The 12,100-nt window shown below is 33.3% G+C and overlaps 1 protein-coding gene across 1 annotated transcript; it reads right to left on the bottom strand.

Moving 5' to 3' along the window:
• Positions 1 to 341: 341 nt before the first annotated feature.
• On the bottom strand, positions 342 to 4,682 carry LOC25482857 (cellulose synthase-like protein D4). Its single transcript, XM_013611461.3, has 5 exons — positions 4,095 to 4,682; positions 3,509 to 3,865; positions 2,537 to 3,341; positions 1,666 to 2,432; positions 342 to 1,523 (listed from the first exon to the last, which is right to left on the bottom strand). Exons 1-5 carry the CDS (start codon positions 4,517 to 4,519, stop codon positions 560 to 562), a joined length of 3,318 nt encoding a protein of 1,105 aa, XP_013466915.1. The 5' UTR covers positions 4,520 to 4,682; the 3' UTR covers positions 342 to 559.
• Between the last annotated feature and the right edge of the window lie 7,418 nt (positions 4,683 to 12,100).

The following is a 12,100-nucleotide window of genomic DNA, read 5'->3' on the forward strand; positions in this document are numbered from 1 at the left end:
CTGTGAATGTCGTGTGAAAGATTTAAGTGTCTCTTTTGTTCATATTATGATTAACACATGATTTTGCTTGAAATCATTTGTTCTTGAAATCAGTTTCAAACCCATGACTTGCATGCTGCCATGCATGTAATTTTTCCTGTGAATTCTAATTGTTTGATAACATATTGATGTACTTCACAGTTCAGAAAATCACTTTGCATTATGAACTTCATTACTTAACTAATTCCCAACAGTACACTATAGTGAATATGTTTCAAGTTATCTGTTCATAAAATGTATCAAATTATCATCAATTTAATATAGTATAAATTAATATATCACAACAAATCATTTTAATCTCATTTACTTCCATGTTGTTTTTCCAATCAAGCCTACATCATTATCAACAATCAACAGAAAAGAAATTTACTTAATTAGTCCTATAATATGTAACCAAAGACACATCAAGTATCTGGAGCTAGACTTAACATAGATACATTACTAACATTGTTACATGCAAAAATACATATATCACGAAGAAATCACCAAGGCATCAAATCCATAAGCAAGCATTAGCAATTTATGGAAATTGGAAATCTCCACCACTAGCTTCTCCATCAGTAGCCTTGGGTGGGCTAATGGAAACCCAAAGCAAAGAAAGGATGATTGCAATGAGACCTGACCACACAAATACAATGGTGGGAGTCTTCCCTCTCCTTCCCATCAATCCTTTTGCAAATGGATACAAATGTGCAAGAACCCAAAAGCTAAAGAATGCTCCTCCTATAAACTTACTCCATTGTGGATTCGCGCTATAAATGGTTCTAGAAAATGCAACCACAATGGCAATCACATTTACCATTGCGATAACAATTGGTGGAATCATTAGGGAGCTCCATTTGACTATATACAAATCTGCGAAAATGTCATCGTCATCCTCTCCTCCTGATTTAGATGTCAAAGTAAAAGAAATCTCAATTCCAGCAATCACTTTAAGGAGTCCTTGTATGACAGCAGCCAGATGAGCACTAGTGCCGGATATGAGCCAAAATTGTTCATTCCTCCACCACTGCTCTAACTCTATGCCAGACCATTTAACCTCAAGAATGGCAAGCCCCACCAAGCACACGGTCATGGTGAGCAAGTAGATTAAAAAGGCGATACTTAGGGTTTGCACAATAAAATATCCGGAAAACAATGAGAGTGCTGGGAGGAAGCAATACACAATGAGGAGGATGGAGGTGAAGGGGTAGACACCAACATTGAGGTAAGCGAGACGTTGTAAAAGTTTTAGGCGCTTACTAGCGAGGAATGCATTGTTCTTGGAGAAGAAAATCTCAACAGAACCTGTGGCCCATCTTAGCACCTGGTGTAGTCGATCAGTAAGATTAATTGGTGCAGATCCACGAAATGCATCTCGCTTGGTTACACAATATACAGAACGCCATCCACGATTGTGCATGCGGTACCCTGTAACCACATCCTCTGTCACTGACCCATAAATCCATCCCACTCTTTCTCCCCATTCTGTCTTGTCTTCATACCTACATGAAATAAATATATTTTTAATTAATTATGTAATAAAATTAAATAAGTTAAATGTTGTCTTTTCATATATAATATTGTATATAAGTACAAAAATATTTTTTATGACTTATATGTTTGTGTTTGACAAAGTATACATACCAACAAGAAATGACAGACACAGATTCTGCTACTGTAGGAGCATCGAGTGGTTCACGAGGTTTCCTAAGAACACCTCCTGGACGTCCATACCTGACGTTAGGATGATCTGCAAGAGGGCGACCTTGGAACTCAGCGACTGGTATGCTATCAGCCAACATGGATGAATTACCAAATCGCTTGGGCAACAAGTTTGAATCTAAATCTTGATCAAACTCACTGGCATTCAAGGCCGGTGTAGTTTCACAGACTTCATCCGTACATTCATGTTTAGGATCTTTTGTGTCCCAATCACCTGAGGGAGGGTCAAATCCATACAATGCAAACCGCCTAAACATGCATCCGGTTCCCACATAAAATGGACCTTGAAGACCATCGAGGGCTCTCATGTTTCCGTCAAAGAATACAGTGTTGTGATTGGCATAGCGATCCGAGGGATCAATACCTTCAAATCTTTGGGGGAACTGAATATAGCATATGTCTTCGCCACCTTTGTCCAGCATGAAGCACATACCTTCACGTACTGCCTTACAATTATAGATATAGTGATCACAATCAAGATTGAGAATGAATGGTCCATTTGACAAGATTGCAGATGCTCGAACTAGTGCATTCATGGCACCAGCTTTCTTGTTGTGATCATAACCTGGCCTCTTCTCTCGAGATACATATACTAACATCGGCAAACGTGTATCTACCTCAGAGAAATCTATGATCTTGTCGTCTTCACTTCCCATTAACGGATCAGGGCTGGGCGGCTTCAACATCACCTATTTATATACATGCATGCATTTAAATTATGAAATATATGTGAAACATAAGTTAAAGTTCAGGATTGAATTTATTCTTAGATATATAATATATGAGTAAATACCTGAAGTATTCCGGCATGGTCACCTTTAGCATGTTCGCTAGAAGAAGAACCCCAAGTGCCGGGCCAATGGGTGCCATCAGCCATCCAAGTGGCCTTCAATACTTTAACAGGCTCCAAAGGGTCAGCCCCAGTCTCCTTCAAATGCTTCATCATCTTCATTTCCTCTCTTGCATTAAATGCATCAGATCTTCTCCTAATAGAATCAGGAAGGCCATTTATGCGCACTTTGAACTCATCGTACTCCCTTTTCACCCTTCTTCTGTCCTTCACGAAATCCAGTTTACTCTTGTTCTTGGTTGGATCGATTTTTAACGCAAAGTAAGAATCAGGATTCCTTGGCTCAATATTGTGTTTGCGACAAAAGGGAACCCATAAATCAGCAAAACTTGCGGCCTCAGCCATCGCTTCAAAACTCAAGAGAGCTCCTCCATCATCTGAAACATAACAAGCGAGTTTCTCCACAGGGTAATCAACTGCTAATATGGAAAGAATGGTATTGGCAGTTACAAGAGGCGGCTCCTTTTCAGGATCAGCAGTTGACACAAAGAGGTCACAACCAGGCAGATCAGATCTCCCTGTGGGATTTTCTGGGGATGGAGCATCAAATTTCTCATAAAGGACGGCAAGGTCAGTGCTACGGTTAACCGGTGAAATCTTTGGAATTTGGTCAAGTATCCATGAAAAGCCGAACCATATCTCACAAGTAATTGACATGAGCCATAACCATATTGCATCTTCATTTGGATTGGTCACTCTCCAATGTAAAAAGAAGCACATCACTACCAAGCGAATAGCAATAAGAGCCCTGTCAATAAAATATATATGCACAATCAGGTCCAAGTATAATATATAGTTATATCAATTATAATATATGTGCACAATCCTATAATAATTATACGTAGTTATATACAATTACATATATATTTCTTAGCATATTTTATTCATAAAATATTATACATTACATTTACTAACCTATATGGAGTTATGATGCCATTTGGAATTGGTGTTCTTCTACACAAAGGCTTCCAAGGTTTCTCGGAACCATCAAATACTCCTTCATTTAGACCAGCCTCATCATCTGAATCATCTGGAGGCCAATAAGCATTGCCAACTCCATAGGTACCTTTGGTCTCAAACAACCATTTATTGTGATCAAATTCTCCATTTTGATTTCTTTTGGAACCGTTTGGTCCTTGTAATTGCAATGCTCCATTTGAATAATCCTGGCCATCGTTCTCGTATTCTCCTACTTTGAATGGCTCCTTACATCCGGGACACGTGCCGGTTTCTTTCTGCGCATCTATAAAACAATCTCTACAAATCTTGTACCTGATAAAATTGGTATTATTTTGTAATCTTGTTAGTTTCATTGCACAAGTCATAATAATATTTGCAAGATATGAATGCAAATTATCAATTTCCACACACTCACACATATCTATTAAAAAGTTGAAATAACGACTGGAATTTAGAAATGGATAAATTCAAATTTCATTTCTGATTTTGTCGCACGTCGTTATTTGAACTTAATGCAAAACTTTAACATATGTATACATACCTACACTCACATGGAGTGACATCTTTTCCTCTTTCATCTCTCATAACCTTCCCATCACAAATTGAACAAGAAGATCCTTTAGCCCCTGCCATTTGAGGATGAGTTACTTCAGAATCAATAACCTTGTCCATTAGATGAGCTCTTGTTACACTATTGAATCCTCCGGTAAATAAAGAATTGGAAACATATTGTTCTTCAGCTTTCATTGCAACAGAAGTACCATCCATTGGTTGGTTATCAGGAGTGGGAGGAATATGAACAGTATAATTCATATAATCACCTGATACATCTGAAGACATTTCAATGTCTTCTTTTGACAAACTAACATATCTCCCACTAGATGTTCTTCTTGCAAATTTTATACTTGGTTTTTCGCCGCTAGCATTTCGCGATTTCTTTGAAGGTTGGTTTGTCAATGAATCCATTTCTTTCAATTTATATTGCTAGCTACACTTGTATAATTTGATTTATTTCCTAAGAGTTAAGAAAACCACTGCTATATGATTTGATACATGCATACAATTTCATGCATGTAGCTATATCATAAGAAGAAATACAATATGTTCCTCAATTTACCATCATTGGAACAATTAGACCCTACACAAAGTCATATTTGATACAAATCTACACCTATATAATTTGAATAAAATTTGAAAACCCACCATTTTCCCCCATTGTGTATCTACAAGGAAGACCAAGAATCAAGGTTCAAATTATTCATAGGAAGAAAACAAAAGCGGTTAGAGAAAAAAGAAATTTGATTGAAGATGAAAGAGATTTTGTTTAGAAAACAAATTACTACCAAAGTAGAAGATGGATTTATGGTGAGAGACCAAGTCATTCCCATATTGCTACTTTCATGGTTCTCATTTCCCTCCTTCAAAAAAAAATGGTTCTCATTTCCTTGTTTTTAGGAGTTGTTATAAACATAATCCTGCATCTCCTAAAAAAAACAAGCATAATCTTACATCTACTTTTAGAGTTTTTTTTTTTAAAGATTCTACTTCTGGAGTTAAAGTTCTAATGATGTTTTTTTTTTAAAAAAAAAAATTCAAGAAATTTCATACTAATGAAAGATTTACAAAATTGTTCAGGTAATTCAATTGGTAAGAACATTGCATTATATATGTAGGTAAAAATTCTCCACTTAATTTCTTTAAAGATAAAATTCTAGCCACTAGATTACTTAATAAAAAAATTATTTACAATTATTTTTGCTAAAAAAACATTTCAAATTTTCTAATTTTTAAACATTTTTTAGCCCATAATTATTTATTTAAAGATTGATTTTAATGTAGATAACATGTTTTCACGTTATCATCCGATATGAAATATATAATGTAAGAAATTTATCTTTGGACCGACAAAATATATAGCCTCAAAGGGCGACCAATAAACTATAAACTTGCGATCACCTATCAGATAAGAATAATCAACTCGCCATTGATTTTAAAATTCATATATTAAAAAACATCATGGGATTGATGGTTTTATCATAATGTTTAATCCATTACATTCTCTATCTATTTCTCTATTCTATAATGAAATTTTTCCAAGGACAATGCATTCAATTGGTATTTCTTGTTTCCTCTTATAAATTAGTAGACGATGGATTGAAATGTAAAGACATCATAAAGATAAATGACTAGGAATTGTAACGACATAAAATAAAAGACAAGAATGTAAAGTGCAGAAAAATAAAGAACAAAACTTAAACAAAAAAAATAAGAACTTTGATTTCCACTTTGTAGTAAGATTACAAGTGTGAAAGATGTTCCTTTACCTCATAAATGAGGTCTATTTATAACCTATAGCCTCACACAATGCATTGAAAACGAGTTACAAGCTAATAACTAAAGAATTCTAAGAGTTTGTAACAGTTATTTTTGATTGCAGAGAGTGCAAGGTCGTTCTTGGATAGCGCACGGTCATGCTTGCCTTCAAATCTATTGAACTTTTGCAAACTATGAAGGGCGCACTTTCGTGCTAGGTAGGCACATGGACCATGCTCAACTTTCGACAATTTTACCTCAAATTTCTTTAAACAGGGTGCACAGCCGTGTACTATATAGGCGCATGGGTCGGGCTCATTTTCTAGTCTTGAAGGCCAAAGTTTATTTTTTTTTAATAGGGGGTCAAAATCGCAACATTTTAAAACTTAGGGGGTGAAAAACGCAGTTTAGCCTTATAAAAATGGGCTTGAAGATTAATTCATTAGACTTCTAATATTAATTGTACGATCAATACTTATAAGACAAGATATTTCAATTTTTTACCTGGGAATATAACATTTTGCATTATGAGATATTGATTTGCATTAAGCCAACAAGTTATCATATACAGATCATCCCGTAATTTACAATTTGAAGTTTGGTTTATAAGGCTAATATTTTCTAGGCTTAAATATGGAAATGGTCCCTGCAAATATCTGGCACTTTGGTTTTAGTCCATATAAAAATATTTTTTTAGTTTTAGTCCCTGCAAATATAGAATATTTGGTTTTGATCCTTGGTATTTTGTTTTAATCCTTGTAAAATCATTTCATATTGAAATTGGTCCCTATAATATTCATTTTAGTCCTCATTTTGAGGGACTAAAATCAAATATTCTAAATATTACAAGGACCAAATCCAATATGAATCAATTTTACAAGGACTAAAACAAAATAACAAGGACCAAAACCAATTTTTTTATATTTGCAGGGACTAAAACTAAAAAAAAAATTATAGGGATTAAAACCAAAATGTCAGATATTTGCAGGGACTATTTTCATATTTAAGCCTATTTTCTATATAAGCATTTTTTGGATGTGTTGTGTGTGATTCAGTTGCTCCAATACAATGCGCTTAGAGGAGTTGTAAAAGAATATGGAGAAATATATTTAATATGAATCTCCATCGATCTATTATAAAGTATATTGAGTTAATAATTGGAGACATATTTATAGCCCAGTAGGCTGATTATCAATTGATGAATTTATTTTCCTAATATTATGGGGAAGGATAAACAATCGAATATGTTAAACATAAATTTAAATGAATAATTTGAAATAAATTTTTATTATCTAACCATGATCCTCATATAAATTAATATGAACCAGACGTTAAAAACATTATTTCATTTGCAAAGTTAAGCAAAATAAATATTTTAAAATGCTCATATCAAAATAGAAGTTCGTGTTAGACAATCTAATATTGCAAATGAATCTCAAATTTGTCTGAAGTGTGGTAGAGCAGTCGGTTCCACATACAAAAATCCTTGAAAATGATCTCAAAAGAAAGATGACCCATGCGAGGATATGAAAATTTCAAAAGAGAACTTATACATAATTTATCTTTCAGTTCCAGCAGAACTAATTAGGTACCTGAAACTTACGAATTATAAAGAGATCTCGATAAACTATGTCATGAATGAAATGCCATGGAACCAGAAAGAAAAAAAGTAAACGTTGGTGATGTTTTTATATAAAATATAGCTCTATATGTCAAAAATGATAACGAGGATCATGAATATGAGTCTATTAAGGATTATAGACAATACAATGATTGATTTAATAGATGCATTTTATGCAAAATTAAACTAGCTTTGCAAAGCAAGTGATTTTTGGACCAATAGTCCATGCATCTGAATATGTAAAAATAAAATAAGAATTATGAATTATTTATATATAAAGTTGGGCTTATTGTTCAAGAGTATTGGTGAAAACCTACAATTAATTTCGAAGGGGCGTATTCACCTGAAGTGAATTCAAGTACATTATTATACCTGATTAAGTCTAGCACCACTTGAAAGCCGAAATCTATCTATATATGAAGTACATGTTACAATATACTTATATGACTCGCTTGATACTTTTATATAAGATTCCCCAAAAGAATTATTTTATCGAGGCATACAATTCATATTCTTGATGAGATTACTTAATAACTTAAAATATATAAACATATTGAATAATATTCTTAGTGAATATTTTCTAGAAGAGATATAAAAATGATATAATTTTTCCATTTTGAAATAAACCTAAGAACTTCTGAAGAGTTTTTGAAAGATAAAATATGTTGGAATGATAAATATTTATTTGAGATTACAAGTTGAGTATTTGAAGAATAACAATCTTTTAAATCATGAAACTTATATAGCAAAGTGCTATGCTGGTTATATATGGGAAAATCTCATTTGTTGTACACTTCAATGGTTATAACGTCACTAAATGTAGACAATTATTATCCGAGAACTTGAGTAAATAATGAAAAACTAATTGGTCTTGAAGTACCATATTTTAGTTCGATTGACGGAAAATAATATAACTTGATAATTATTCATGTTATCATATATATTGGTCCCCTCGGATTAGTCGATTCTTGGATCGGATACCGAGTTTTCAAAAAAAATAAATATATATATATATATATATATATATATATATTATTTATATTAGATATGCAGGTTATTTGTTTGTTCTTCAACATTAATGTGTTTGATTGAGTTCTATTATTGAACAAAAAAAAAGAAAGTTGTGGTTTGTCTTCAAGAAGAATGAATGCAACAATCATTTATGAATATAATATTAAGTGCATTCCTCATTTGAAAGGATGGTACATTAAGGGAGATGGAACAAAAGAATATTTTTCAAAGTTCTTTTTCTCATATGATCTTGAGAAGAGTGGTGATCTAAACATTCAACAATTTTGTTCGTGTGGTAATCATGAATACCTTTTACAAAGTAACTTCCAAGTAAAAAAATTTAGCAACTAGTATGAAAGATTGATCTTATCATTTATGAATATAATATTATGTGCATTGCTCATTTGAAAGGATGGTACATTAAGGGAGATGGAACAAAAGAATATTTTTCAAAGTTCTTTTTCTCATATGATCTTGAGAAGAGTGGTGATCTAAACATTCAACAATTTTGTTCGTGTGGTAATCATGAATATCTTTTACAAAGTAACTTCCAAGTAAATTTTTTGAGCAACTAGTATGAAAGATTGATCTTATCATTTATGATTATAATATTATGCGCATTGCTCATTTGAAAGGATCGTACATTAAGGGAGATGGAACAAAATAATATTTTTCAAAGTTCTTTTTCTCATATGATCTTGAGAAGAGTGGTGATCTAAACATTCAACAATTTTGTTCGTGTGGTAATCATGAATACCTTTTACAAAGTAACTTCCATGTAAAAATTTTGAGCAACTAGTATGAAAGATTGATCTTATCATTTATGAATATAATACTATGTGAATTGCTCATTTGAAAGGATGGTACATTAAGGGAGATGGAACAAAAGAATATTTTTCAAAGTCTTTTTTCTCATATGATCTTGAGAAGAGTGGTGATCTAAACATTCAACAATTTTGTTCTTGTGGTAATATGAATACCTTTTACAAAGTAACTTTCAAGTAAATTTTTTTAGCAACTAGTTTGAAAGATTGATCTTATCATTTATGAATGTAATATTATGTGCATTGCTCATTAGAAATGATGGTACATTAAGGGAGATGGAAAAAAAAATATTTTTCAAAGTTCTTTTTCTCATATGATCTTGAGAAGAGTGGTGATCTAAACATTCAACAATTTCGTTTGTGTGGTAATCATGAATACCTTTTATAAAGTAACTTTTAAGTAAATTTTTTGAGCAACTAGTATGAAAGAATGATCTTCATCCTCTCATAAATGGTTGTTTATTTGAGGGGGGGAAAATAAATGAATGTCACTTTTAGTCTTCATCCTCCGTGTCATAAAATGAGTATCACTTTAACAAAAAGAAAATTGTTTTAAAATGAATGTCACTTTTAAAATTGTTTTAAAGCGGCCACATTGGATTGACCCGCCTATCTTTGATGAATTGGTTAAGTATTGGGCGTCTAAGGAGTTCAAGGAAAAATCCAACAAATCAAAGAAGAACCGGACGTCGGAAAAGGGAGGATGCATTCACACTGGTGGTTGCTTAAGCAACGGAGAACACGCTGAGCGTATGGTAAAAATAATATACTTTTATTTATTTTTTCATATCATTTAAATTTGATTGTTTTAAATCAATACTGCTAAATTTATGCAATTGCCCATAAAATTTAATGTTTAATTTATTCATAATTTTATTTCTTGTGACAGATAGGCTAGGAGGTTACGTCGGGATCCGTTTATTAACGAGCTTCACGACGAAACGCACAAAAATAAGTTCGGCCAATACTGTGATGAGCGTGCTAGGAGAGTGCAGGTAATCTTTGATAATTATATGTCACATTTTAGGCCTTAATGTTATTATTCTGCACATGAAATGTTTATGTGTCGCGAGTGCAAGAGCAAATTTGCTTTTTCTTGTTTCACCTGATTAGACTGCTACATGAATATTCAAAGAGCATTCTGCAATGAATATTCATAGAGCATTCAAAGATCAAATTTGCAAGAGTAAAAGAGCATTATGATTACTCTGTTGCTTGTAATGAGAACATGTGGTCTGATTTTGTTGTAAAAGCATTCCGATTATGTAGGCTGCAATCTTTGACTGCATTAATTTGTTTTTATAGGCTAATTGTATAGAATTAATTAGCATAGTTGGCAGAGAATTCTGATTACATGGAATTAATTTGTTTTCTGCATCAGTACACTCTTTGGGCAGAGAAACTACATATGCTCCTGCAATATAAATAGGTATAAGATAAGAGTTATCAAATAGTAAACATGCTTCCATTAATTAATGGAGATTTCACATTCCTCCCTTTTCTTGTCTTGAATTTTCTTTTGAGCAGGGTTTGCATTGGACAAGTTAATTAATGGAGATTCCATTACAGACCTCTTTGTCTTGCTTTATTGTTGATGATGATACTGCTAGTTATTGTTTAATGTTGGTTTACTAGACTATAAAGCATAAACTAGGTGTGAATGATGCATACGCATTGAATACTCTTCAGTTGTGTCCTTAAATATTTTGTTATTATTTGAACAGGAGGAGTATGACCGGCAGCTTGCTGAGGCTATTTCTCAAGGGTCTACTATTGATCACTCTTTGACCTTCAACACTTGGAAAAAAGTTGTTGGCGACAAGAAGAAAGGAAAGCTCTATGGTCTTGGAAACTTAGCCGCTAACTACCGGAAGGATAGTGTTGCATCAACCCTCAGACTAACCCTCAATCATGGTGAAGGATCCTCCCAGCAGCATGAGCTGACACCAGAGATGCGGGAGCTTATTCATAGATTGACACAAGAGCAGTTCACGCAGCAGATGGCAAGTCAAGCGACCCTTGTGGCAGATTTGCTTAACCTCCAAAGATCATACGAGGAGCAGCTGGCTCAGCTTAGGCAAGCACAGGCTCAAGATCCCTCCCACTAGAGCGCCGGTTTTAAGTCCCAATGTTGAGCCTTATCCCGTAGATGAGGAGGATGATGTGGATGATGTTGATGATTGATGTTTTAAGTCCTTTATGATATATTCTCTTATGGCTTTATCTATATAATTTCTAGGTCTGTAATACTTGGGGAAGTTTCTTATACTTCCTGACACAATTTCTACCTATCTGATTGGTGTGTAGTATTTGGTACAATTTTAATTTCAATGCTGCTAGACAATATTTTATATGTGCTATTACTTTAATTTGCTTTGTTAACTACTTTTAAATTGTTTTATAAAATTATTTTAATTGCCAATAATTTTTATTATTAAAACAATTTCTAAAAAAAGAAATAAAAAAACAATTTAAAAACGTTTATTTTAATTATTAAATTTTAATATTTTGATTATTTTAACAAATAAAAAACGTTTTCTATTTTAATAGTCGTACACAACTTGCCAGGGGTTAACCCCTGGTAAAGCGCCTGACATGTTTCTGAGAAGAACTGACACGGTCTGCAAAGGACTGCATTGACCAAGAAAAGTCTGCACTCTATTAGACACAATTTGCCAGGGGTTAAGCCAGGGCCTTTGCCAGGAGCTCATTTGTCGGGAGCTAAAGCCCTGACATGTTCATTTGCGATGGACATATTTGCTGGTGAATCTGCTCCTG

This window comes from Medicago truncatula, chromosome 1 (assembly GCF_003473485.1).
Source record: "Medicago truncatula cultivar Jemalong A17 chromosome 1, MtrunA17r5.0-ANR, whole genome shotgun sequence".
Lineage (NCBI taxonomy): Eukaryota > Viridiplantae > Streptophyta > Magnoliopsida > Fabales > Fabaceae > Medicago > Medicago truncatula.

Bases quoted from the DNA above. Each gene is read 5' to 3' on its own strand.
- LOC25482857 (XM_013611461.3), bottom strand. From the start codon at position 4,519: ATGGATTCATTGACAAACCAACCTTCAAAGAAATCGCGAAATGCTAGC. The intron at 3,866-4,094 runs GTATGTATACAT...CAATTTTATCAG, and splicing joins GTCACTCCATGTGAGTGTAG to GTACAAGATTTGTAGAGATT. The intron at 1,524-1,665 runs GTATGTATACTT...TATTTCATGTAG, and splicing joins GTGTCTGTCATTTCTTGTTG to GTATGAAGACAAGACAGAAT.